Source organism: Arachis hypogaea, chromosome 13 (genome assembly GCF_003086295.3).
Source record: "Arachis hypogaea cultivar Tifrunner chromosome 13, arahy.Tifrunner.gnm2.J5K5, whole genome shotgun sequence".
Lineage (NCBI taxonomy): Eukaryota > Viridiplantae > Streptophyta > Magnoliopsida > Fabales > Fabaceae > Arachis > Arachis hypogaea.
In genome coordinates this window covers 130,524,440-130,548,779 of record NC_092048.1, presented here as the reverse complement: position 1 = coordinate 130,548,779, position 24,340 = coordinate 130,524,440, and the positions used below count along the sequence as shown (strand labels likewise).

The 24,340-nt window shown below is 32.5% G+C and overlaps 2 protein-coding genes and 1 non-coding gene across 3 annotated transcripts; all 3 read right to left on the bottom strand.

The window, feature by feature from the left end:
• Positions 1 to 7,263: 7,263 nt before the first annotated feature.
• Positions 7,264 to 10,080, bottom strand: LOC112735430 (uncharacterized). Its single transcript, XR_011870242.1, has 5 exons — positions 9,761 to 10,080; positions 9,602 to 9,674; positions 8,687 to 8,752; positions 7,805 to 7,967; positions 7,264 to 7,679 (listed from the first exon to the last, which is right to left on the bottom strand). It is a non-coding gene; the product is annotated as an uncharacterized protein (transcript).
• Positions 10,081 to 10,469: 389 nt separating this feature from the next.
• Positions 10,470 to 12,486, bottom strand: LOC140172882 (uncharacterized). The gene is made up of 3 exons (XM_072210892.1): positions 12,465 to 12,486; positions 11,523 to 11,987; positions 10,470 to 10,974 (listed from the first exon to the last, which is right to left on the bottom strand). Exons 1-3 carry the CDS (start codon positions 12,484 to 12,486, stop codon positions 10,679 to 10,681), a joined length of 783 nt encoding a protein of 260 aa, XP_072066993.1. The 3' UTR covers positions 10,470 to 10,678.
• Positions 12,487 to 20,221: 7,735 nt separating this feature from the next.
• Positions 20,222 to 24,340, bottom strand: LOC112733504 (serine/threonine/tyrosine-protein kinase HT1). The gene is made up of 4 exons (XM_025782473.3): positions 24,023 to 24,340; positions 22,420 to 23,636; positions 21,682 to 22,137; positions 20,222 to 20,823 (listed from the first exon to the last, which is right to left on the bottom strand). Exons 2-4 carry the CDS (start codon positions 23,215 to 23,217, stop codon positions 20,551 to 20,553), a joined length of 1,527 nt encoding a protein of 508 aa, XP_025638258.1. The 5' UTR covers positions 23,218 to 23,636; positions 24,023 to 24,340; the 3' UTR covers positions 20,222 to 20,550.

Genomic DNA, 24,340 nt, shown 5'->3' with positions numbered 1-24,340 from the left:
ATCTTACCAAAGATTCAGCATAGATCAAGTAACTCAAATGCCTGGCTCGGAATTAACAAGGTCTGGGAGAAGTTCAAAACTAATCTCATCTGGAGACTAGGAGATGGGAATAAAGCCCTTTTTTGGAAGGAGCAATGGATCCCTAGGTTTACTAATCTGAAAGAGGTGCCTTAACTAATCTGGAAGAGGACAAACTCAATGAAAAGGTTGTAGACTATGTCAACGAAAATGGAGTATGGGATTGGGAAGCGCTAAGTCGTGTTCTACCCGAGGAAGTCATAGATATTTTACATACAATCAAAGCTCCTAATTCGCAAATTGGGGAAGACTCCATCAGTTGGATGTCCTGCCCAAATAGCGTGTTTTCTATAAAATCAGCCTATGAAACTTTTTATATTGAAGATGGAGAGGAGCATTCTCTATACAAACAGATTTGGAAAGCCAAATTACCATAAAGGCTTAGATCTTTTTGCTGGCTACTCACTCATGAGACATTGTTGACAAATCATAAAAGAAGAAGGAGAGGACTTACCGAAGATGGTAACTGCCCAAGATGCCAAGTAGAAGAGGAGACTTTGCTCCATACATTGCGTGATTGCCCTTTTATCCGCACTGTTTGGAACATCAATGTCAATAGTAGTTTACAACAAGAATTTTTTAGCCTTTCCTATTCAGAATGGCTTAAAAATAACTTGGGTAAATATACTCCACCCTAGAATGGTACTCCGTGGACCATCACTTTCGTGACAACCTGTAACCTAGCTTGGCAATGCAGGAATGAATTAGTGTTTAGCAACCTAATTACCCAGAATAATCTGATGCATCACAAGATTCAAAACTTAGCAGAAAATTACAACCACATTCTAGATATCACATAACAGAGTAGAAGAGCACTTCATCTTACCAGAACAGTATGAATTGGGTGGAAGCCGCTGGAAAGAGGATGGGCCAAGCTTAACGTTGATGGCTCTGTGTTCCAACCTAATAGCAAAGGAGCAAGTGGAGGCATAATCAGAGATTCCAGAGGACGATTCATCGCTGATTTCAGTATGAACACTGGAAAATGTACAATCACTATAGCTGAGTTTTGGGTTTTTTTTATAGAAATGAAATTAGCAGTAGATTTGCATATCCCCTACCTGGAAGTTGAATCTGAATCGAGCTGTGTTATTAATCTCATCCGGAATACCGTGGCTGAGACTCACATTGGAGCTTCCCTAGTGAGGTCGATCAAGGAGCTGCTGACAAAACCACAGAAGGTGGTGATTCGTCTTCAGAGAGGCGAATCAATGTGCCGATGCTGTAGCCAAATATGAGCAAGGAATGAGAAAAGGGGTCACCTTGTTCGAAGAAGTCCCAGCTATGATGATTCTCTTGGTGGAAGCTGATGAGCATGGAATGGAGTTCTGCAGAATCACTCCTGTTTAGTGTGTTTCCTGTTCTTGGGCTTTAAGCCCCGTTTAACATAAAAAAAAAAAAATATGACCCGTAATTCTAATTATTTAGCTCATAAAGTGTAACAAACTCATAAATGTACGGATAATTCAAAAAGCGCATAATGCGTTGTAATTTAGGAGTTAAAAGTCAATGGCTTAAAATACACTTCTTTTAAAAATAATGTTTGTAGTAATACAAATAATGATATCATTACATTTATTGAAAAAGACTTGTCTTGAAGTAGGATGTAATAAGTTCCACATTTAAATTTGTTGGAGAATAATAAAAATGATATTTTTTGTTGTAAACAAAAAGTTCTTTATTTTCCGCTTTAACTAAAAATAATAAGAATTACATAAATAATCATTATATTCTAATTTTGTAAAAAAAATCATATAAAATCAGAAGTTTTAATTTTTTTTTTCATTTTTACAAATAATACCGGTGACATTGGATAATTTTTCTCATTTTTATTGTTTTTCTAATTTTTTATTTTTGCATCTTTTATTTGTGTAAATGGTGTAAATTTTATTTCTCATTTTCACAACCTTTATTTATTTCAAATGGAATTATAGGAATTTGAGATGCCAATGAAAAGTTCGGAAAACATGTAAAGAATGATATCATAAAAGAGTTTGAACAATGAAAAATTCAGCAAGTTCAAGGATGTTAACAAAACTATCATACCATGATAGAATTCATGATAATAATTCCAGTATAATAAATTTGATAAAAAAATACTACACAAATATGATACAAAGTACCACCTATGTATATAGATAATATAAACAAATTCGAAAACAACTAAACAATAAATAACTAATATCTTATCATATACAAAAATATTAATCAAGATCAATCTAATTAATATAATATTCTCCACAATTTGACATAAAAAAAATATTTCTCCCAAAACTATCATAACTCTGCTGTTTATTTGTGTTCTTGTTGTGCTTTTATGCTCATCTAATTAAGTATGTATTCTTTGTTGTATGTCTTTTGATTTATTTATGAAAAAGTATAGGTAGACAATAAAAATACTAAATAATATGAATAATAAATATATCGAATGTTTATTTCATTAAGTGTACAGATAGTTATTTTAATATTAAGATTTAGATGGATAATTTAAAAATGTAGTGTGTTTTTATTTGATTAATGATTATTTATACTATTCAAAAAAGTCATTGTTTACCTAGTACTTCTCTTTATTTATTATTCTTTATTCTTTATTGGGAGCTTTATGAGTAGTGTTGTATCAATAAAATAAAAGTCAAACTAAAAAAAAATTAAATACAGAGATAGCCGTTACAAAAATCATATTTGGTTTGTTTGCATCAAAATTCTCTTCCATGTCACTCTTTTGCTTTTAAAGTTGTAAAATATAAATAAATAAATAAAAATAAGCAGAAGCATATAAGCATTTCTAAGTTTTATGATTTCCATTACTTCGTAAACTAACTCTTCGTCTTCCACTCTTCCTCACTATTATATCTAAGCAACTAACTTTTCTTTTTTATAATCCATTCAAATTCAAACATGGTGATTCTTTTCTTTTTATAATTTATTTTTATTATTTAATTTTCAAATTTTAAAAGATTACCATCACCGTCTTCTTCTCTTTTATTATCGCACACTAAGTTTCATAGACTATATTTATGTTCTCATAATTGATTTATTTAGTTAATTTTTTTTAATTTAATTATTCAACTAAAATATTTATTAATATTTCATTCAATCTAAATAGAAACAAACTATATCAATTTTTTATTTTTTAAATCGGTACAAATCAAATTATTAATATTTTTTATTATTTTAAAAATTATATTTTTATAATTATAATATTTATATCTCATTTACACAGTATAAACGTAAACAAATTAACTGTAACAAGATATGTAAAATATATGTCAATTTTTATGTATCACAGTACGTGTTTAAAAATTTGTCAGTATAAACAAGATATAAATATTTTTATTTTGTTTATACTGTAAACGAAATATGTAATGTAATATAAATTAGTAAAAACATTTTAAATTATTTATATTCGTAAATAAAATTTTTATTTTATTTAAAAAAAAAATTCGTTTCATTTTAGGGTTAGCAATTCATACCCTATCCGCAGGTACTCAACCTGGTCCAATCCGTTCGGGTAGGGTAGGTTACCCGACCCGCTGCGGATACCCTACCCGCACCTATATATAACACATATTTTATAAAAAATTAGGTATATAGTGAAGAAAGTGAAAGTTAAACCCACAACCTCCTTTATGTAATGACTTACAATAAGTGAACAACCACTAAAATTAGTTAATTAATTTAGTAATTTAGAGCATTAGTTTTTTTTTATGTTATTAATATGTATAAAATTCGAAATGATTGAATTTTATATTTACTTTGAAAAATTTGATATTTTTGCGAGTAGGATTTAGAATTTTAGAGTATAAATAAGGTTAGGGTTGAGTTTTTAATAAAATTTTTAACCCGTGGATAGAGTTAGGGTAGGGTCCAAATCCTATTCTACTCTACCCATTGTCAGCCCTATGAAAAATTCTAGAGAAAATGACAAATAAATCCCTGACCTTTTGTCCTGCGGACATTTTTGTCCTTGACCATTGAAAAATATTTTTAAGTCCCTGACCTTCATAAAATTTGGACGGATCAGTCCCTCTGTCCAAATGCTTCCGTCAGGGACTGATCTGTCTAAATGCCTCTGTCAGGGACTGATCCGTCTAAATTTTGTGAAGGTTAGGGACTTAAAAGTATTTTTCAATGGTCAGGGACAAAAATGTCTGCAGAACAAAAGATCAGGGATCTATTTATCCTTTTCTCAAAATTCTAAGTTGTGAGTTGTGAAAACACGCGCGGAGGGAGAGGTTGGGATTGGTCATTGGTGCAGGAAGGGTTTCCATTTTCCAAATGGTAATGTAACATTGGTGATATTGGGAATTTTAGAGAACCACGGGTGGGGCTATTCCTATTTCTTTATGTTATAAGACAGAGAAAACAGAAATTGTCAAATTCAGTTTAATATTTGGCGTTGACTCTCTCTCCTCTGACGACGGCTAAGCAAAGGCATTGCATCCATTGTGCAATGTTTCCCACTTTTTCAATCTTTATCTTCCCCTTCTGCATTAATTATCTATCATCTCTGTTTATACAAATCGGCTAACTGTCTTAACCATATTATATACTAATTTTATTTCCTTTCTTTTGACCAATATCACATTTCATTCTTGTTCTTATTCTTAATATAATAATAAAATAAAAAGGCTTTAAAAATATTAATAAAAAGCGATACATCTATCATTGCTCAGTTAAAGATTCTTAGAAATTAATGTCCCCACCATCCCGCTATGCTATACGATAATTTTAGGAATTTAAATTTTCTAACGTTTGAATTTTAGTTTAGAGAATAAAATGTAATTTTTTATTCTAAAATTTTTTTTAATATTTATTTTTGGTCCCACCTATAAAATAAATAGTGAAATATTACACTTTACTCTTTAAAATAAAATTCAAACTTTAAAAGATCTAAATCCTAATTTTAAATATTTCGTAACCAAAGAAAATCATCAAAAAATAACCATAATTTGCTTTATTTAGCATTCATTAATTATTGTGACAATTAATAAATACTAAATAAGATAAGTTCTGACTTTTTTTTTTTGTCTCCCTAACATTACCCATTTTAGATACTAAAGTTTGAAAACCATGCTATATCTGGCTTTGTTATGTAAAGATGAAGAAAGTTGTGAATTCAGATAAAAAGTCAAAACTTATCCAGCTTACCATTAATGGGAGATTATATTAGACAAATGTAGAATTTGTTTTTACACCTCTAAATGTTAACGCTAGAAGCATCATTAACTGCAATTCCTAGTATTACAATAGCATAGTATATTAGGTTTGAGGTTTCTAATAATTATTACTTAGCAACATCCATGACTAAATTATTCATCATAACTAGATGAAGGATAAAATTACCGTAAGTCAACAAGTAATAATAACTCTTCAAGAATTTAGTTAGGATGGCACTATGCAGAATGTATTCTTTCTAAGTCGCTTTCTTTTTCTGTTCCTTTTTTTTTTTTTTGTTATTATTCTAGAATGTAACGTGTGTATAGTCTTTTTTCTCGTATTAGTAAAAGAACTACTCTTATATACTACTTTTAATACATCTTTAAAAAACACCTTAAAGTATCTATGAATAAATATACGGTAATAAATATATAGTTTTCCGTGTTTGTGTTTTTAGAAGTAAAGATTTTTTAGTTTGTCTATGAAAACAAAACCTTTCAAGTCTTGATTTTCACAAGGTGCGCGAATGAATTGAAAACCAAACCTAATAAGAATGGCATTATGGGACTTTGTGTTACATAATCTCTTAAATTCTAAGCCCTAATAATTCATCAATGGCATTATGGGTGGGAGTTGAGAGTTGATACTTAATAGTAATTCCTAGTTTTAGCATCCTAAGTGATGAAAGAAGGCTAGAAGGCAAGAAAAAGTGATGAAGGTGAGTGAGTATACGTAGCTAATCCAAGAATTCCCTACTTTTTATGTAAAAAGGGAGGGATCGAAAAGACTCCATAATGGTACGAGGGAATTCAAGGGAAGGGACCACAATCTACGAACGATGAAACAAATTGCAATTTGCAACACTTAGCAGCATATGCAGCTCCTCTAATCATAGAAAATGACTCCGTTATTTATGTCTGGACAAGTACAACATTTATTCAAATGAATTGACAAGCCCTCACGCATTAACAAAACTCAAAGTTCCTGCATTGATGTTGCTGCACATGCTTTTTATTCATGCTTCTTTTCTTTCTTTTCCTGATGGGATGGATGATTTATTACAAATGCCATAATCTTTGTTTTTTTTTTTTCTTAGACAAACTAGTAAACTAACCACTGTATTAACCCAATTTTTTCTCATCTCTACACCATGGTTTTTGGTTCACTGGCCAAACATTTTACCGAGCCAGTCATTATGACCTAATCACTTCTTCGGTATCTGATTGTTATACATTTGTAATTTTTTTTTCTATTTTTTAATGTATTTGTTAGATTTTCAATAGTAAAAATAAAAGTATTAAAAAAAATAAAAATAAAAAATATCTTTTTTGAGAAGTTATCATTTACATCTTTTTTTTAAGATCTTTTTTACATAATAAATGAATAAAAAAGTATTTTTATCTTATTTTACCCAAACATAATTGATAAATAAAAAGATATTTTTACATGAAATATCCAAACATAAAATCACATTTACTTTTCTAAAAAGTGTTTTAAAAAAAATATTTAAAAAAAGATATTTTTCGAGAATAGCATCCAAACATCCAAACAAGTCCATATATTAACAGCATAAAAGAGTTTTATATTATTTTTTATTTAAACAAATTTTTGTACAATAATAACCTAGAATATCTTTGTTGTAGAATACATAATCAAATAAGCATCTCAAATAATTTTAGTGAGTTTTAGATAAGGATTCATGTATTTCAAAATGGAATGAGCTAGAGCTAGAGTTGAGTAGGAGTTGACATTTCCCTGATCTTAGGCTCCCTTATTGCCTCATTTAGGCTATTCTACATTATCCTACTCCTCCAGTCCCACATATATATGTCGGCCAACAATCATGGATCATGCCAACTGTTTATTGTACTTTATTAATGAAATTGTTGGTGCATCGCGGTCAACCTTCAGCCTTCGGAATCATCGGACGGAGTATACTTTCCGATCCATTACTAACTTGCTTTGCTAATTGGTTGAGTTTCCTTCATCACAATTGACACACCTGTCATGGATAACAGGTTCATGTAGAGTCTCAAGGATATATATAACATTATGACAAGTACTCCTTCTCAATCCAAACATTCTGATGAGAACTAATTTGTATCAGTTCATAAGAAAAAGGAATTAACACATTACACCTTTTCTTAATCACATTTAATAACACATTATTGCAGCAATGGAGTGTTCGTGTTTCAACTTTCAAGATTACTGTTTATTTTGAATAATCCACCTCTGAACATATATGGTACCATCATGAGTAGCAGTGGATGAACTGTTAGTGTTTGATAACTGACAGAGTGACACTTCAGAACCTTTGTCAATGATTAAAACCATGTGGGGGGTGACACAAGTAATATAATCTTGAAAGCTTCCCTTTCTCTTGAACACTGAAAATAATTCCACGAAGAAAGACATTGGTGGGAACACGGAGAACACAAGACCTATCAAAAGTATCAGGGATTGCACCCTTTGTTAGTCACAGGCCCAGATTCATTTCACATTATAATTCTTGAACACCACTGTGCTTCTATTTATGTAGAATCAAATGCTGCCCAAAGAAACATACTGCATGTGCACTTAGGCAATTGTCGATTTTGGCCCTTGATCCCAAAATTTGTGAGTGAACAGACCAAAATTATGTCCTACTGTTCCTCCTGTGCTACATTGACTTCCCTATTGGAGTGTTGAGCTGTTCTGCTATTATAAGGATTGTTGGAATTATCATCATTCTGCACAAAATTACTGTCAGTTGAGTTGTCAAAGCAACCAAAATAGCAAAGTAGAAGCTACACATATGCCAAAACTTGGGCACAGTTCCAATGCTTCCCGGCCCCTTCTGTCTACATTATTTTATAGTACTGCCTGCTAAATTCTAGCATAAGAATAGATTGAATTAGCATTTATTCTGTGACATCACCGTGAAACTTGAAAGATTAACCTGACATATCATCTCTCAATCTTGAGGTCCATTCATACAATTAGCCAAAAAGAAAATTTAGTACCTAATCCACCTATCTTGGATTTTGGTCTGGACTCCCCCGCTCCAATACCTAAACTATTGTTTTTCAACCCATTGACACCTACTTTTTTTTCATCTCAAAATATATCAGTCAGCCCAAAAATAAAAGAAGCTAGAAAAGATGGGTATACTTCCACATGCATGATACATCCTACTAGGAATATCATTGTGGGAGAACTTTATTTCGTGTTCCTCCTAATTCAGAATACTAGTAACTGATAATGTATAAGAATAGGCCATTTAACACATTCAGCAATTTGAATTGATGAAATTTCAATGTTTTGTATCCCATTATTTCTTGTTATTTACATATTGAGTGACAGATCTAAAAGTAGAGGAATTATCAGAAAAAATTCCTACATTTGAACACAACCAATATGAATATTCGCATCACCACACCATCTAACCAGATAAAGCAAATCAGCATACCTTTTTAACGAGACCATGAGCTGCCATAACTCCATAAAGCTTGTGCATAAGCATTTCTTCCTCTACCTAATAACCAGAACACTAAAATTCAGGACATTCAAGATTTTGTAGATGCTCAGAGGAATTTGCTTGCTCAACATATTACTTACCAATGTAAAGAATGACATCACTTCATTATGTCCCAGAATATTAACAAACGACGAGAAAAAAAAATAACAAAATTAAATTAAAACATGACAGGAAACAGCATTAGAAGAGGGGACAAATTCTACTAGGAAATAGATAAGAGACCAAAATTGCAAAATCAAGAGTATATGGCGGTCTAGAACTCGAGCTAGTTAACACTTAACACAATTTTTAAAGGCTTTGGTATCTGCCTCCATCGACTAAACAGTAAACACGTATGCAATCAAGACAAATTGAACAATTTCGAAATGATATCATAATCATGAATCGCTTCCCAACAAATCATGCAAGAGACTTAAATGAAATGCTCTAAATGCATGGGGTGCTGAATTTACTATGTTTCAAAGTGCAAATACAAAGAAGCCATATATACTGTTTTTTTTTTTTTGGTTTCCACAGTATTTCCAACCGGCAGACCAAAGACTAATTCGTCGCAGATCAAGCTCCATTTAAGGTTTGCCATGGCCAATGAACTGCTGCATATACAAGGCGGGATTTGAATCCAACACTTAAGCGGACTAGTGAACTAACCACTAGACCAACTCAATTTTGTTTAAACCATGTATACCGTAATATAAGCATAATAGACAAATGAGACAGAGAGCTGATAAACCAAGATGATATTAAAATCAAAGCCGCCACAATTCTAGGTTACGAATTTAGCATGAAAAAACAAAATCATATTCCACAAGACAAAACCATCATAAAATTAGAGGAAGGTAGAAGAACCTGAAGCTTTGGGGCTTGATGCAACATTGATCTATATGCTTCCGTAAGGACATGGTTGTGCTTCTCCATATGCCTGTTCACCGCAAACAACAAAATATATACAAAAAGAACTAATTTAAAGGGGAAAATGAAAAGATGGAGTAGAAAGGGGGAATTTACTTGAACAAGTCCCCTGAGTAAGGTGGATTAAATTTCCCATGAGGATTCAGGTGTGGAGAAGGGAAGCGAGTTCATGAAAAATGCAAAAAGCTTTCACCTTTGTTGCACCTCCAACCTTCTTTCTATTTTTGGGCTCCTCTTATTATTCTTATCGTTAATGAATTCAATATCATCTGCAAAACAAAAATGAAAAGAAAACCAACATTTATCGTTCATTAGCATATTCAATTAGTATACTATATATTAATTTTTGTGCTGATATTTGGCTATTTGCACAATTAGTATATTCAAGAATACTTTTATGAATATTTTACTATTCTAATACATTTCTAGTAAATTTTAAGTATTTTAATACTCTATGGTAAGAGATTTGTTGGTACTTGCTAATTTTTTTTTAAATAAATGTAACGAGTCCAACAATTATCGCCGTAACACTATTGCACAAGCATGTGATCCACGAATCATGTATTTGGTATATGACAATTTTTTATTACAAAGATTTTCATATTCATTCAGACAAAATTAAGTGATTAGCAGATAAGATTTCGAGCTATTAAGTATCGTTTTTGTACTATCAACTATACATACTATGGTATTAATTAATAAATAATGCTATCTTAGATTAGAGATAGAGTAGATCATATGAAAACAGGGTTTTGACTTGGGAAGGCATTAATAAAATAGACAAAAGAAACTTCGAATGCAACAATAGATAAAAGACAACAAGAGTTTTTTATACGAAATATAATCACAACCAGATCCATCTATTACTATCACTCTTATTGTATAGTAATAATCGAAACCCAGAAACACTACACTAGAAATCTAGAATACAAACATAATTATTCTAGAAAATGGAAACACCATAAAGCACGAAATAAAACAGCATATGCGACTTGGACTAATTTAAATTGTTGGTCATTTTGGGCAATTGGGCTGAAAAGCAAGAGGCCCAACAGTGTAGAGGAAGAAGGGAAGCTTGGAGTCTGAGACATAGGGTTTCTGTGGCCTTAGAAGAGCACCGGTGATACCGCCATGGAGGTTAGAGGGTTTGAGGCCATTGGGCGCACTGACCAACACGACATTGCATTTGTGAGCACCGTAGGTGGTTATGGACTTTGGTGCCTCAAGGAAGAAGTAACCGTTCTTGTCAGTCTTGGCTGTTTGGACCAACTTGTACCTTGTGTTGTTGCATTGGAGCTTCACAGTGGCATCTGCAAACACAAAGGGCACACACGTCATTTGCCACACAACGTTGTCGTTTTGCTCTCAAACGACAATGTACTATATGCTAGCTAGCAGATGCAGCTTTAATGAAACCATTTAAATAGACAAGCTTCTGCTGTACCAACACTACCTACCATTCTCTCTCTCACAGCACCCTCACTCCATTACGGAAAAAAGGGTACTTTATAAAAATAATTGTAATTACTTACATAAAAACAATTAAAATAGCTCACATAAAAATAAAAATATGGTTGACTGGAGTCTTAACTATTATAACGACTATTTTAAGTTCTAACCACTCTGTTAAAAATAACGCTATATATTTGTGCACTTTAACGGCCTTTTTTGTGCGCATAAGGCATAACTGCATAATACTTGCATTTAAAAAAAGTTTATTATAGGAAAAAAGATTTTGATTTGTCGAAAATAATTTGTTAGCAAGTATACACTAGATCTGCATATATAGAAGAGGAATAAGGAAAGATAAAAGTAGTTGAAGGGTGAAATGAAGAAAAGGCTGAAACTTTGGACTAACCAAGGAGAGGTAGGGCTCCCAAGAGAGTGTCAACAGAAGCATACTTGCAGGACTTGACATAGACAACACCTTGAACTGCTACGAAGCTTCTTGGAACAGGAGAAACCGGAGGGTGTGGCACTGGAGCTGGCGAGTGAACAGGAGGGTGTGCAGGTGCAGGGGTGGGAGTGTAATGTGGTGGGTGGAGAGGAGTGGGGGTCGGTGTGGGTGGGAGGTGGTGATGGGCCACTGGAGCCGGTGCTGGTGAGTGGTGGTGGTGGTGCTGGTGGTGTGGTGGGTAAGCAGGAGAGTGGAGTGGTGCTGAAGTAGGAGAGAGAGGGTGTGGGTGGTGGGGATGGTGGGGGTGATGAGGGGATGGTGGGGGTGATGAGGTGATGAAGGAGAAGAGGGTGGGATAGTGTGAAGGTCTTGAGCAAAAACAGTGAGGAAGGAGCTCAGAAGGAGTAGAACTGGTAGTGCCATTTTCTTAAGCAAACAAAGAAAGTGAGTGAAGAACAGAAGAAGTGAAGCAGTGTATGTTGAAAGTATGGGTGGTTTCATTTATAGGGGTTGATGCACAGATTTTTTGGGCTTTTTAATCATCCAATAATATTTGAACGAAAGACTTAATAAAGTGATAAAGTAAAATGTTAATTATCATTAATTTTATAATTTTTATAAAATATATATTTTATTATGGGTAATTTACACAAATAAAATGATTGAAGAAAAATGTTACGTAAATATAACATTGGCAAATTTTAAACGCAAATGCAACAAAAACAATTGTATGTAATCTGCGATATCCTGTAGCGGAACTCAGATGCACGTAATCCGCTATACCCTCTCGCGAATTACGTTGAGAGCATGCATAACATATAGCGGTTTATGACCAAATTTTTGCAATGCATAATCTGCTATATCCTGTAGCGGATTATGAGTAGACTGGCTCATTATATAAACCTGTGTAATAGTAACAACCCATTATGCAAAATGCACGAAATGATATAAAATGTAATAGTCATTTGCAATAAGTCGTACGAATATAATAGCCACTAGGTATTAACACTAACACAAAATAAGTTAACTACTTAAGTCATACAAATATAACTGTCACAAGTTGTTAACCCTAATAGAAAATAAATAAGTCATAATTCATACAATGATAACGGTTGGAACTAAGACAATGGGCACTACTGTTGGTCACCATCAACATCATGGTCGCCCCCGAATGGACCAAGAGGTGCGAGTCTGTGCCACATCGAGTCGGACGCCTAACTCTGGTTGCTCGCTGATCTCGGGTGAAGCCTCTTGTAGTCCAATTCCAAATTCAGATGGTGGCATTCCCCCCCCCTCCCGCGCCCCCCCAAATGCCGAACCAAGTGTCGTATAGACTGCCTGTGGGCTTATTTAAGTTGACCGGGAGTTGGGTCTCAGGAATCTGAAACGGAACATCCGCTGATTGTGGCCTATACTCTTCGTCACCCTGTATAATCTCAGCAAAATTTGCATAGAATTAGAGTTAAGACAGCTGATCGTCCAAATCCATGATAAAGCAATATATGTTGGAAGTATGGGTGGATTTTATTTATAGGGGTTGATGCCCAAATTTTCTGCGCTTTTTAATCATCCAATACTATTTGAAAGAAGAAGTTAATAAAGTGATACATTAATTTTATAATTTTTATAAAATATATATTTTATTATCTTAATTTAAGAGTAATAAACTTTTCACTTTATCATTTTATCTAATTTTTTCACTTTAAAAGATCGTGCCCATAATACATAACGGTTACATATACAAAAATACAACAATCAAACAAATAGCTTTCATTATAGATATTGTCTCCCTTAATTTTGCATCACACCTTTCATGAAATGCTTTTACCAAATGTTTTTAGCTGCATCAGAAAACAAAATGTTTTTATGAAATAACTCAACAAATAATTTGAGGACCAATCTAAATTCTCAAAGCAACTTTTAAGTAAAAATGGAGAATTAAAAAAAAAATGAAACATGATGTGGTTAGACAAATGCCATAAGAAGTGCACATGCATAGGTGCTTGTTGGGCAATATTTGGAATTTTTCACAACTTGCTAGGCAGATGTACAAGTTTCCAAGGTCTTCGGTAATAGCACTGTGCTTTTTTAGTAATACAAAAAACCCTTACATCAAATAATTTGCCTAACCTCATCATCACAATCATCAAACCAAGACAAATTACTTAATAAAATCCCATGGATTTAAAAAGTACTAAAAGCAAAAGTTAGAAATAAAGAGGTGGGGACATGGAACAAAGCATGTTCAAAGCAGAGAAGTGAGAAAAATCAGGGGTTCTGAAAAGAAGGCGAGTTTTCTATAAAAATGGAGTCCAAGTTAGCATAATGCATAATCTGTGTTTGGTCACTTGTGAGAGTTTTCAAAGAGAGAGAGAATATCTTAGACACACATCCATAGTTTTAGGACCCTATATTTACTTAATAAAAGTAGTGATAATTTAGAGCCGTTCAGATATCTAAAACATCTTTTTTTTTAAGTATTTTTTAATAATTAAAATTTAATATATATAATTAATTAAATCGTGTTATTTTTATTAAAATTAGGTCAGATAAATTAATTTGATCAAAAAAATAATGAATCAAATCTTGAACTATTCTAAATTAATATTATTTTTATAGAAAACAATTACAGTACCTTTATTATTGAAAATAACTAAAATAATCATATATATATATATATATATATATATATATATATATATATTGAAAACTCTAAATTCTAATTCTATAACGGCAGAGAAGTAAAGGACTAGAATTTAGGATTCTCAAAATTAATATATATAATAAGAGTATTTTAGTCATTTTCTATAATAAAGATATTGTAGTCTTTTTTATAAAAATAATATTAATTTAGACTAATTCAATATTTGATTTACTATTTTTTCAGTCAAATTAATTTGTCTGGCCTAATTTTAACAAAAATAGTACGATTCAATTGATTATATATGTTAAATTTTAGTTGTTAAAAAATATCTTTAAAAAAACGTTTTAAACGTCTTTATTTGAGTGGTTACTAATTATAAATACAAATTTTGATAATAAATATCTTAAGAATACTCCTTCAAGATACAGAAGTGGAGATTTTCTATTAAAAATAGTATTGTTAAATGTTAAGTTTCAATAACATTGAATAAAAGAAATTGCTTTATTAAATAAATAGTTGATTATTAAATTCTTGAAGAATGCCATTATGCGCATGTTAGCAGACATTTATAAATACTTGATTATTGTACCATTAAGTGATGGGATAGATTATCATTTGTAATTTTCACCAAAATCACCCCTCGGCCCCCCAACAAAAAATGCTCGTTTCAAATATGTAAATAACTCTAATCTACAAAGCGATCGAATAACTTTTAAAAGATATATAAATTTTAATATCTATCATATATCTATAATATAATGTGGTGTTCTGTTTGGAAGATTTAGTTTGGTGTCATTACAATACAAAAGAGCTTTTTGATGGCAATGTTGAAAATAGCTGTTGTTGCCCCTTGCAATTAAACTCTTTTCTCCCCTTCTTTTGAGTAGAATAATAACAATATGTAAAACCAATCGTAAAAAAAAAAAAATAATAATTTGTATCTTTCAAGCTTTTCATTGCATGTGTTAAATAACCAAACTTTTTTGTTCTAAAATATTTACAAGTGATCATTTAAAATATGCTATTTAAGGGGAAACATGCATGGGAAGGGTGAGAGAGTTCAATGAAGCAACAATAAAATGGAGAAGAAATACTGATTACAAGGATTCAATGAGGGGATTGATGCCAAATAAATTCAGTGCTTAAAATGTGTGCATTGGTTTCAACTTTGGAGTCTACAACAAGAAATGACTTATTATAAACAATTCAGTTTCTTATTGCTTCTTCATTCGTTACGTTACACTTATGAAGTTGACTTACTTGACTAGCTCGTACATTCATTTATTAGACTTCCCTCAATCTTTATATATACAGTAAAATATTAAATTATACCGAATTATTCACCCATCCACGTGAGTCCAATCAGATGGATCAACAACTGGTTCTACCTAAACTAGTGCAATCATATTATTATTAATATTATTATTGAAATAAATTTTATATTGAGTAAATAAATAGAGATCTTTTGAAATTGAACTCTGACTCTAAATTGGGTTCAAGTTCACAAGAAAACTATATGAAAAGGTTCAGAAGTTACTATGGATATACAAAAGTAGTGATGGTCCAAGAAATGAGAAAGAGATTAGGTCCATTAAACTTTGGATTCTTGAAATATCAAATCCTTTGAATTAATACCAAAGGTTGCACGTGAAAATGATTCTAATAAGCTAGTAATAAGCTTATTCGAGATGATGAGAATACACATAACGGATATAACAAACATAATCGTGATGCATGCTCATTAAACTGTACAAATATAAAATCGTTACCTTGATAAGAAAGGGAGAAAATTCTATAAAAGGGAATGAAGATTTAATTAAAAAAGGTAAGTTTGATTGTTACAAATGAGAAATACAGAAATGAACTGTAATATCGGAGTGTCCTTACAAATATAAGTTTTGACAAAGTATTTTGAACAATTCTTTGTAATTTTAAGCCATAAAAATTGATACTATTATCTGTAAATTAAACGACAAAAAAAATAATTTAGATCATTTAAAATAAAAAAATAATAAAATAATAAAATAAAAAATTAATCACTATTAAATTTATAATTCTCATTATATGTGAATCTTACTATTTTAAATTAAAAATGAATATCCTCTCATTTTAGTACTTAACTAATTAACTCTCTATTACATTAGAAGATTTTGATCCCTGTAAAAAGGCTCTCTCTGTATACTGGTTTAAGGTAATTAGTTAAATTATTGTAACAAATATTGATAAAGTGGCATATTATCAAATATCTCTTTTAAAAATTTAAATTGCTACATAGACGAACATGAATATTTTCTATATGAATATTATATGTGTTGGTAGCAATGGTCGAAAAAGTGGCAACCGACACGGACATATTTTGTTTGAAAGATTTGTTCAAAATTACACTCCTAACATTTCATCATTGTATGAGGACCATAGGAGAAAAAAAATTCAAGCTTTTTTCACTGTATGAATGCGACGAGCAAAGAAAAAGATATAGACATTCATGAATCATGATTGTGCCGCTCAAAATCAAATTGCTTTTGTAAATTTTCCAAACAACAACGGCCACATATATATCTCTCTTTGGCATCCATCAAAGTATTTAGAAAACAACAGTAACAAATATATAGATTGTGACCCCACACTACAAATTTAATGGCTTATCCAAATCTTTTCGAGTTGTAATTAATTTGCGATCATGTGCCTCTTTTACCTTGGAAACGCTATAAATGAATTTGGTGGGGCTACCCTCGCAATATCTACAAGTTTAGACTGGAATATTCTTTCATGTCAACATAGGTAATTTTTTCTTATCAATATTGTTAAGTTATAAGGACAAAAACATTCCAAAACGAAATTAATTAATTTAATTAATTAATTCAAAATTGTTCGGATATATTGATAGAGCTAGGGCGGGCAATAACCTTACTCACAAGTTAAAAATTTTATTAAAACTAGAGGCGGAGCTAAGTTAAACGAAAGGAATAATGCTTCCTAATTTTAATTTTTTACATGTAAATTATATATAAATTTTAGTTTAGCCTCCTTTAAAATTTTATTTTAGTCTTATTTTATTGTATAAAAGTTTTTAGCCTCCCTCTAATATTTTATCTAATTCCGCCCCTGATTGAAATTCTACCCTATCATATTCGCGGATTGAGAATCTCTCAACTCTAACCCTACCCGCACCCTAAAGTTCTAAACCCTACCTTATCCTACCCTACCTACAGAAATATCAAATTTTTCAAAACAAATATAAAATTCAATTATTCCAAATTTCATATATATTAATAAAATAAAAAATTAAAATTAAAATTAATAAAATCTTAAAGAAATCTAATATAAAATTACAAACATACATATTATTATAAATATACAAATGCTTTAAATTACTTAATTAACTAACTAGTTTAGTGGTTGCTCACTTATTGTAAGTTATTACATGAAAGAGGTTGTGGATTCAAATTCAACTCTCACTTCCTTCACTGTATACCTAATTTTTATAAAATGTGTGTTATATATGAGGTTCGGATACGATAAGGTAGGGTACACCCTAAATCCATACCCTACCCTACCCGCAGCGGATCAAGTAGCCTACCCTACCCGAACGACCCGAACGAGTTGAACCGAATTAGATACCCTCTAGTAGGGTATGTATGGTCAGCCCTAGATAGAACACCTGAATACAAGATTATTTGAGTTTAGAATTCAAAAGAAATTCAATGATTAGAATGACGAATCAAAATAATTGACAAGAAGAATACTTATAAAAAAAATTTGAAAATTTCATGTTGGCAACTAAGTACGAGGGTTACGCTCGTTGCGGAACTTAACCCAACACCTTACGGCACGAGCTGACGTCAGCCATACACCACCTGTGTCCGCGTTCTCGAAGACACCTCTCTCTTTCAAGAGGATTTGTGGCATGTCAAATCCTGGTAAGATTCTTCGTTTTGCATCGAATTAAACCACATACTCTACAGCTTATGTGGGCCCCCGTTAATTCTTTTAAGTTTCATTCTTGCGAACGTTAAGAGTTTTTTATGTAAGGTGTTAGAATTATAATTATCAGAAGATGAATTATATGTTAGAAAGTTGTTAAGGTCTCGTATTTATACTATTTGATTCGTTAAGAGATTTTTGAATTTATAATTATTAACTCATATAACAACTTACCTAGAACTTTAGAAAATTTGGATAAGATACTATTTAATCCACATTACATTTATGGATTTATATCCAACACAATTCAAGTGCAGCATATTAAAAGCCATATGATTTTATTAATTGAGTTAGGTCTCAGTTGCACGTTATTAAAACTTATGTGAGGCCTTTAACCTGTGTTTGACTTAAACAGTAAAATAATCTTAGGTATTATGGGATCCTTTAAAAAAAATTAAAGTAAAAATTTATATGTATTTATTTTTATATAAAATTAATAATTGATAATTGTTAAATAATAATTTATTAAATATATTTAATCATTTAATAATTCGTAACTATCAATTTTATGGATCTTTACCAAATAATAAATTCACAAGCTTTGGTATATTATGTAGAATTCATGCTCAATTTATTACTAATTAAGCAAACAAAATCTTGGCCAACATGATTTATTAGTGCAACGTTAAATGTGGAAGTATGAAGGAATGACAACGAAAAGGAAGGTATAACAAAGTGGCTTTCGGCCCTCATCATGAAAAAAAAAAACCGATAACATGAAAAGCCTACTATTTCTTTATTGTTTCCATGTCAAAAGATAATAAGGGAATGCCCAAAAGCCCAAAATCTATGGCAGTTTTTTCCCATTGAAAAGCCCAACAATGAGAATACCAGTCCAGAAAAGACTCCTAGCCCAAAAATAAAAAAAAATAAAAGAAAAGAAAAGTAAATACATTGAATTTTCTACAAGATGATAGTCAACTCTGACGCCTTGACGTTGACAATAATCACCTATCATAATCACATTGAATCACGTTCGCTTAATTTGAAAATTACAACTAACATGCTTAGTCACGTTGTTACTTGTTACATGGCATCTAAACAAAGAAAGTTATGCTTTAATTTACTCAAACGTGGATAGAGTAGTCATGTAAACCTATTAAAAAAAATGAAAAGCATAATACTAAATTCTTAACTCGTCCAACTGATCCAATTGAATTTAACAAAGTCACGTAAAATCATCTCCTATAGATTCATTGCACATACTTATCTTATGTAATATTAAACATTGTTAAAATCCGAGAACATGACTTCATCACAAAGTGAGAAAAGTATCATGAATGTGACTTGTTCACAGTGATCAACTTTTTCCACAATTTAGCATTAAATGAGAGAATAACATATTCTGAATAAAGTTAGTTGATGCCACACGGAATTAACAAAAGCGAAAAAGAACTCATAGGTTTTGATGGTAACATACATGCATGAGAAGAAACCTACATGTGAATTAAGTTACTCTGAATACTCTCTCATATTGCTCAGTTAGAGAGGAACAAAAATATCAAATATCTCATAATTTACTTTAACACCCCCCAAAAATATATACTAATCAAGGCTATGTCTATGGTCCTCTTGTCTTTTCTATCAATCTCATGGATCCCATTTTTTGCTCTCCTCACTTTCATCCTCTCTTCAAGTTGCAATTGAATTTTGTTAGCTGTGCTAGGCACATAATTGAAATGTATAAAAAAATTCGGCTTTCAAGTCTGAAAGCATCTACAAAGTTAGATGCACTAGGCTAAAACTAGTAAATTACACTAAGTAATCTAATCATATAAATTTAAACAATCTTCAAATAACATTTATCACATAATTCAAATCTATACACCAAATTTTATTGTATGCATTGTAACATTGTCTAATTCAATTTTATTCAGCCATGCTGAAATAGTACCTCAAATTCAATAAGCACAAAGTTGAATTAACTAAATAATCTTTGCCGGCTTGTTATGCAGATTTCATTGCATCAATAAGTTTCCTTTAAAAATAAATGACTAAAAGAATGTAGAGCTGGGAGATATTAGACTATAAAGAAACAAAAGAAATATGAGTATTTTATAACTGTATTAACAACAAACAAAAACAGGAAACTGTGATCAAGAAGAAAGACTGTATTAGTGTGTATGCACAATAGGGCAAATAAACACGCTTTCGCCTCAATGTACACAAATCAATTTACCCTCCATAAGAATTTTATAAAGATTACTACAACCAGAGCATTTAAAAAAAATAAAATAAAAAACTTTCTTTTCTTTTCTCCTTTTTCTTCTTGTCCTCTTTTACACTCCAAACTTACCATTTTTTAATTACAATGGACCTGGGGTGCTATCACTACTACAAAAGCCATGCTACTCAGAAGATTCATGAGAATCTAGGTTTAAGTGCCGGACCACTATTTTGATGAGAAGGACTAAGTTTTTGAATCCAATGAAGAAGCCCTTTCTTATGATCCTGGCACAAAGGGTTTTGCACCAGAGTCAAGGTTCCGTCCAATGCAAGTGATGATTCGAATTGTTCTAACACCTTAACAACCTGCCAGAACTCAGGCCTCTTGTCTGGATGCACGGACCAACATTGCTCGATTAAAGCGCGCATTGCAGGTGGGCAATCGGAAGGAATAACAGGCCTTGAATTCTGAATAAATACAAACACAGAAGTGTTAGAATTGCTTGGGCAAATCCTATAGTTTGAAATGTCATAATAATTAATAAGAGAGAAGGAAAATCTATGAACAAGAAGGCCAATCACCCTCAAATTTAATAAGCTCCATTCATTGTAATCGGTATCAGCTAGAATGAAGAACCCATTTGCGTAAAATTATAATGCAAATTATTTCATTTTCTAACTAGTGGACCTTCCCTGCCAACTTTGCCAAGTATAGATGAATATAATTTCTACCACTCCACCACTATTTTAAAAGTCATGCAGCCAAAGAGTTACCTCACCTAGGAATTTTGCTATAAAATATAGTGTGCTTTCAGGGCATCAATGGGATACAAACATAGATTGAAAGTGTAAACAATTGTCTTAAAGACTAGAGGAAGCGTAGAAAAAATAAGAAAATGTATCATCAACTATGTGAAAATCTTGGAGAAAAACAAGGCAAAAACCACGTAAGCATTGACAATAATAAAAGCCATATTGATAAAAGGCAATTTAGATATTAGCATATTACAAAACATATCAGTTAATGGAGCATGCATCGTCTAGCAGAAAGTGAAGTGAATCAGTAACACAAATCCAGTTTTCAATACTCTTACATGGTTGCTATTCAAACAGATCCAAAACAACCACTAACCCCAAATGATACAAAGTGATCATAGCAGAAGGGGGATTTGGATGAAAGAAAAGGCGCAATCATGCTTTTCCCATCCAATTATTGAACAATATTAAATCCCAATGTGCACAAAAGTCTATACATGAAAGAGAAATAAACTTGAGAACTTTACAAAGAGGTTATGCATTAAAAGACTTAATTGCAAAGGAGCATACCTTATTTACCACTGCAAAAGCAGCCTGGATGGGAGTCATATCCTCATATGGTATTGTTCCGGTTACCATTTCCCACAGGATAAGCCCAAAACTATATACATCAACCTTTCTCCCGTAGGATTTACGTTTGATCATCTCAGGTGCCATCCAGCGGTACGTACCAGGGTCGTCAGCTAATAAGTCACAATATGCTTCCTCACAAGCAATCCCAAAATCAGCAATTTTAAGGTGAAAGTCTTCGCTAATAAGTACATTCTCTGGTTTAAGGTCTCTATGAATGACACCTTGAGAGTGTATATATTCCATCCCGCGCGCAATATCCAGAGCAAAAGCAATTAGTTTCTGCATAGAAATAGTCTTTTTCTCCAATTTATGCAAATATGCTCTTAAGGAACCTTCTGCTAGATATTCAGTGATAACACAATAAACAGGTGGTTTTCTGCACGCTGCTACAAACTGTTGAATCAGAAAAAAAAATATATATTAGACAGTTCTCTAAATTACCAGCCTTGATATTACATTAACTTTCTCAACATTATGTGAGCTAACAATCAAACCAAAATACAAGAGAGAGGATGCATAAAGTAGCGTCCTTATTTCTACATCATTGAAGGATCAAGGAACTAATGGATTTGCCTTCCTTGCATTCAACAGAATAACAGATAGTACTCTGTACTTGCACAACCAGAATTTGTGAACATGATGTAAAAAAGAAGGGAAATGGATCAACTTGGTTACCTTTATAACATTCTGATGATGGAGGCGAGACAAAAGCGAGACCTCTCTAATGAACTGATTCTCCAACCGATAAGCCATGTTTCCATTTTCGTCGTCATCTGGCACGCGGATAATCTTCACAGCAACAGGCTCTTCGTTATACATACCATGGTAAAGCCGACTGTGAGCCCCATAAGCGAATCTGACACCAAGGAACAGCTTAGAGAGGTCCACAGTCCACTCTTCAGCTGTTTCCACAGCAGTGACCCTTCCTCCACCATGGTCAAAGTACTTTGTCCACGCAGATTCCTTGCGGTGCTTTGACTTCTCTCCCAATTTCATTGATGCAAGTTGCCCAATTGGACTACCCTGAGGCGATTTTGAATTTGACAACACCTTAGTGTCTCTACAGTGCTTAGAGTCCTGGTTCATTAACTTCCCCATAATTCTCTTCTCCTGGTCTTTCCTCCGAGGAGTGGTTGGAGTTGAGAACCTCTTCTTCTCATGCTGGGCTTCCTTAAACGCATCGGAAAGAAGAGTTACCGGCAAAGGGGACAAAGATCTCTGCCTATTCGTTATTGGATTTCTCTGAACCTGTGACATGTTAGATACAGAGTTTGGATTATAAGGAACTGCAGGTGCCACAGCCGGCGCCGGCGCTGGTTGTGCTGCTGCGGGCCTTGATTTCAGAGTCCCTGAGTTCTGCTGCCGCTGAATGCTGTTAGGAAAAGAGCCCAATCTGGAATACTCCAATCGGTGACAAACTGTGTGAGAGAACTTAGCCCTCCTTATCCAAGAGCTGCTGCTATCTTCATCCATTTTATAACCCCAAAGATCCCCCCCCTAAGAGACAAACTCTAGAACACCTTGCAGGCAAAAATCAAAACTATCTTTGAAGAAGGCTCAACGCTAAAGAGACCAGTTTTCCTCAGACCCATCAATCAAAGACAACACAGTTTGGAGAGTTTGGAATTATAAAAAGCCAAACTTGTGAACAGTAAAAATGAGGAACCATTCAAACCAGAGAAAACCAGGCAAAGGTGAGCTGCTGATCTTGTATGAAAGATCCAGCTCCATTCAATGAAGGAAGATTCCAAAAGACATGAAGAGTTTGAAGAAGAGAAATGCTTTATGAAATCAAAGAAGAAGACTTGGCCTTTGGTAGCGTCCACAGCCAACAACACCCTCTTACCATCCAAATTATGAAAGTCAAAGACCTCCCCACCTTCCGTAAAAGCCTGAAAAATCCCACACAGATACCAGAATAAACTAATCCATCGAAACAATGTATTTAACTTCAAATCAAATTTATTTTTTATTTAAAAAAAAATATTTCTTTTTTAATATTGACAATGAAGACACAGGCACGATTGCGTCCCCCATTGACTACACTAATCAGTAATAATTACTATTAAATAATCACGAGACCATTGAGATCTTATAGCAGATAAACAATTCCCAGATACAGAAACAAAACAAACTACGTCACACAATAAAAAAAAGTCGTCTTTTTATTAGAAAAAAACGGAAAATTAATTAATAGGGAGAAGAAAAGGTTGCTGCTTTGTTACAGTGTTAGAACTGCTATTGTTTTTTTAAAGGAGTCGTGAGAGAGATATTTTACCTTGAAATGGATAAAAGAAAGGGCTTTCACAAAGGTGGAGAAATTGAACCGGCGTGTGCTATAAGAAGCGATGTTTCTGTATTCTGTTAAGAATATGCTGGCGATGCCAGAAAATTCCTGCACCTAATTCCATTTTCCGCAAAGAGAAAGACAGACAGAAAGAAAGAAAGAAGGAGACGATGGACTCTCTTTTTCATTATTATTATTTATTAATTAATTAATTGAACAAATCATAGTATAGTATAGTATATATTATATAAATATGATAGAAATTCACATCCAATTATTTTTATGCGAGGTTATTAATTGAGAATTGTC